We start from the raw sequence: 5,000 nt of genomic DNA on the forward strand, positions 1-5,000 counted from the left end.
AGAGAGAGAGAGAGAGAGAGAGAGAGAGAGAGAGAGAGAGAGAGAGAGAGAATAAAAATTTGTGTGTGTGTTTTTACAGAGAAAAAATAGTTGGAGGGGGATTGGAAAAGGAGCCACAAGAAATAAAACTACGCAGGTAACAAACAAACAAACAAACAAACAAACAAACAAACAAACAGAAAAACAACTTTGATATTTAAAAAAATTAACTGGGTTTGTTGACTTCCTTCCGGCCATTTGCTCCCAAAAACCAATATCAAATTAGTAAGGACTCACTGTGACTCACGTTTCATTGTTAGAAATATTGCAAATTGTTAATATATTGTGGTGTTACCTGTAACCTGTCTGGAAATATGAACAAATAAGAAGTAAAGATTGGGTTTATGATATAAGTAAACTAACAACAATACTGGAGGTTTCGGGAGATTACAGACCGCCTCAGGAAGATTCTACCCTTTTCTTTCCTTTTTCTTCGCTGTTAATGTCTTTCTTTCGAGATTTTTTTCCACGAATTGCGGTCGTTTTGTACCGATGCATCTTTTGTTCAGAGAAAAAATATAATGATTTGTTTCTTTCTTGTTTTGATGTTTTGATGTTTTGATTAAAAGAATAAAACACTTATTTTTAAAAACGTTGTTCTACGTAACCGATCATATGCTACATAGGCTAGTTACCGGCTTTGTAAAAGTGACACCCCCCCCCCCCCTAATTCTTAAAATAAGTAAATTAAAATCGCCAACAGTACATCACATTACGGCTAACCATTATTGCGGCCTCTCATAGATTGGACACCCTGGATATGTACTTCATTCGTGAAGTGAGTACCGAATGGGAAGCTTAAGTTTACCTTTACCTCCGGCGTCCGTAATGGTTAGGCTCTTATTCTTTGCGCTTATAACATCTGGGATCGATTCTCGTGCGCGCGCACGCGCACGCACGTGTGTGCGCGCGTGTGTGTGTGTATGTGTGTGTGTGTGTGTGTGTGTGTGTGTGTGTGTGTGTGTGTGTGTGTGTGTGCGTGCGTGTGTGTGTGGGGGGGGGGGGGGGAGTTATGGGGTGGCAGTTTGAATTTCGAAAATCCCCACTCTTCCAAGGTCAACCTTCATGACAGGCTTACTTTATCTAAGTAAACTACCAGGACACAGGCTCATTGTTCCAGTTTTGTGAGTTTTGGTCTTGTTTATGTTTTTAATGAATAAAATATTTAAAACATTTTTTTTTTACTGTGTGTGTGTTTGTGTGTGTGTGAGCGTGTGTGTGGTTGTGGGGGGGGGGGGCATCCTTTGTTATTGATTCAAGGTAGCCATTTTTTAAATTATAAGTGCAATATATCACTCCCATTCAATGAAAATGATAACACCCATAATCTTGGAGATATTTTTTAGTCCTCGATACCACCCATAAGTTATTATGTATCACTACACTTATCCATCTATCTATCTATCTATCTATCTATCTATCTATCTATCTATCTATCTATCTATCTGTCTATCTGTCTGTCTGTCTGTCTGTCTGTCTGTCTGTCTGTTTGTCTGTCTGTTTGTCTGTCTGATTGTCTGTGCAACAAAGGAATACTTTTTACCCTACAATATGTTAAAAAACACAACAAACAAACAACCCCCCCCCCATCAAAAATTGCTGTGTCCTTGTTATGCGTCAAGGATGAATGGGAGGATCATGTACGATCTGATGCTATGATGCGATTAGTATACATGTTTATAGCAAATCTACTGCGTGATTCCTGCTTATGACAAATCTCTTATTGGCTGTATAATTTTCTGTTTCAGTCAAAGCCTGAGCAGCAGAAGTCTACGATGCAGATCGAAGAAACATCTGCCAGAGCCACAACGTTTTTTCTTGCATCGGTGAATTCCATATGTACCGGGTAAGCAACTTATACTTGTTTTTGTTATTTTTAGTTCTTCGATTGTATTAGCATAGATAACAAAACCTTCCAACTTACTTTGATTTGGTCGATGTGTAGCTGTTGTTAAAAGTTGGAGGATTTTTTTCATGACGCCAAAGGTAACAATCGAGCTTCTTGTCGACTTTGAGCACTTTGACCTTTTTGTGAATGGTTTTTTTTCTTCCTCAGAACACGGTACTCAAACGATAGACCGAATGAATACCCCGCCTTCTTAATTACCTAGATTCAGTCAAAATTTTCATTTATATTCCTGTCTGTCTGTCTGCCTGTCCGTCAGTCCGTCTGTTTGTCTGTTGTCCAAGTTTCTCTCTTTAAGTAGGTATATTATATAAAGTTCGTCTAGCATAGATTTTAGTTAAGGTATCAAGTGTAGTCAGTAGAATGTAACTGTAACTGTGGCTGTGGCGTGTAACGGTTAGACCCTTGTTGATGCACGCTCGAAACACGAGTTCGATTCCTGGAGATGTTATCGAGTATCTTCGACCGTTGTCCCGGATGGATGTCGTTAGCCACTCAGCCGGGTTGGCCCTGAGAGGTAGGGTCGATCTCCCCCCCTGGTCGATGTAATTGTTGTGTGGATGTGGGCGTACTGCTTCTACAACAACCTGTGTAACAGGAGCGGTATAATCGCACAAAACTGTGCGGACTGAATTATTGGTGGACGACTTACGTGTGGCATTTTGCCGAAGCTTTTGTGGAATATTTTTTACGTTAAACGCCTTCTTTAAAATGTCAAATTAAGAAAAAAAAAACTTTTTTTCCTCGTTGGTGTTTGGCGGGCTCTCTGGTGTCTTTTGCTCGTTCTTACCTGTCAAATAACTGTTGATCCTTATCTTCCCCCCTTCTTTTCTTTTTATTTTAGCCTCTCGTAATGCTTCATATCTTAGGCACTTATATGACCTATTTGTGTTGAAAGTGCCATTAAACTCTTACTTAAACATCTTTATCCTCCAATATTTTTTTCATCTCTTAGTTATACAAACATGTTGCGTTGAGTGATACCAAACAAGTTTCTCGCCACAACCTTGGAAACCTGGCTATTCATAATATGTTGATTTTAAAAAATGTAACCTTTGGTGCGCCATTCCTGCACGTGGTTGGAGGGTACTTGGCAATTCCTGCTTCTTTTCTTTCCGTCTGCACGTCCTGGTTGTCTGTCCTGTTTTCTCTTCGCACGAAATGGCTGTAACCGGGTCGATTTTCTACTCTTTACCAAATAATCTGAACGCATTACCAGCCACCCTGTACCCACAACAGACTTAATGTTGACTGAAAATTCATATCTGTTACAATGAAGATGAAAATTATGGGGGTATTTTGTCAACGTTTGTTCTGAAAGAGTCAAAGCTCGACATTCTCTATAACTTCTCCTTTTGACATCTTCTATGACTTCTCCATTTTCCTGCTAGTGTTCCCCGCGTCCCACCCCGGAGAGGTGCCACTAACTGAAGTGTCTTTAGACCCTTCCCAAAGGGGGACATTATCTTGTTTTTATGCACAGTAGAATTGTAAATTATAAATGGGCTGATTCAACAATGTCAGGCTCTTAACTGTGCCTGAAATGCAACAGGGAACTGGTGCTTTTTCTTTCCTAATCCTTACTACCGTCATTTTTTCCTCTATTTCTTTTGTGTGTTTGTCACTGTCTTGTGATCCGCTATTTCCGTGGTGGCTTGATATTCGAAGCAGACTTTGTGCTGTAAAAGCTAGAGAAGTGAGCAGAGTAAGCCTGATTCCCTGTAAAGACATCTCTGTTGACATCCACCCCTTGGCGCTCATATAACCTTATGCAGTTGTGAGCTCCGTGAAACCTCTACTAAATAAGACAAAAACTCGCTTCTTTAACTTCTCTATGCGGGATGCTGATGCTAAGTGGTACAGTGAAAAGTACAATATTATATTTCTCTTTTTGCTGCACCTTTTGGTTTTGTGAGCGAACCCATGGGCTTGGCTAATATTTGCAGATACCAGGTGCTGGGAAGTGAAAAATAAAAGTATTTTCAGTGACCTTGGAAACATTCTCAAAGCGAAAAATAGAAACTACAGATATAGAACTTTGTTATGTAGGTTATATTATAGTTATTTGGATAAGGTGTTCAATTATACTATGCTCAACATGGTATACTTACGTTCTTTGGAAGTAGATATTATTTTGATGGGAAATCAATTCTGTATATCTGAAAGAATCCGTTCATCTTTGGCGGGTCGGTTGCGATCAGTTAATTTTCGAGTTGTTTTTTTCAGGTAGAGATAGTGTTTATTTTTGTCTTTAATGAGGCAAAAAAGATCTAAAGAAATCTATGACGCCAGCGTACCGACAAGCCATAGCTAAGAAACATTATTTTCGAGGAGCTAACTCCAAATTTTGCGTACCTAAAAGCTCGGGAAATGAATGATATAGAAAAGCAGTCGGATAACACTGACAATAAAGCCCAATATGGGTTGTCTGTAGTCGTAATTCTTACAAGAATAGGCACTTGTTTTTATTATTTTGTGAACTATTCCCAAACCATTTAACGTAAAGCTAGATTCAATAAAGATTTTACCCGGCATGACACAAATAGAATTGTAAAAAAATCACTTTCTCCGCACCTCGCTTCTCGGCTGCTGAACGTGTCCATGACGTCCACGGGCTGAGATTCCTCTGTAAACAGTTTCGTCACCTATAGCTATCTAATATATAATGTTGCAGCAAAGGGAGTGTTTCATTGGTAATATAGCGGTAAGTATCCCCGTCTGTCACGCGGGAAACCGGGTTTCGATTTCCCGCCGGGAAGGTTTTTCTTATTGTTTTTTTATATTGAGAGAGAAGATTGAGACATAGAGAAAGAGAGAAAAGAAGATAAACAGACAGACAGATAGAGAAATTATGTTATTGATTTAATATAACATGAACGAAGGTGTTTTTATGCAGCCTGCAATCTCTTCAATAATGATTTAATACTGTTTCGTGCGAAGGAAGGAGATTTTACTAGAATTCTAAAGTTACTTGGAAACTAGGTCACATTTCTGAACGCCCTGTTACTGCATGTACTTTTATAAAGGGTCATATCCCTGAGGTGCTGCTTTGTCG

General features: G+C 39.2%; 1 protein-coding gene across 1 annotated transcript in view; it reads left to right on the forward strand.

The window, feature by feature from the left end:
• The window catches only part of LOC101863045, a 62,244-nt gene that overhangs the window by 16,745 nt on the left and 40,499 nt on the right, over nucleotides 1-5,000 (forward strand). Inside the window, exon 2 of the mRNA XM_005105125.3 lies at nucleotides 1,788-1,885. Coding sequence (XP_005105182.1) covers nucleotides 1,877-1,885 — 9 coding nt within the window. The 5' untranslated portion in view covers nucleotides 1,788-1,876. The remainder of the gene's footprint in view (nucleotides 1-1,787; nucleotides 1,886-5,000) is intronic.

This window comes from Aplysia californica, unplaced genomic scaffold, assembly GCF_000002075.1.
Source record: "Aplysia californica isolate F4 #8 unplaced genomic scaffold, AplCal3.0 scaffold00453, whole genome shotgun sequence".
In the NCBI taxonomy this organism is placed as follows: domain Eukaryota; kingdom Metazoa; phylum Mollusca; class Gastropoda; order Aplysiida; family Aplysiidae; genus Aplysia; species Aplysia californica.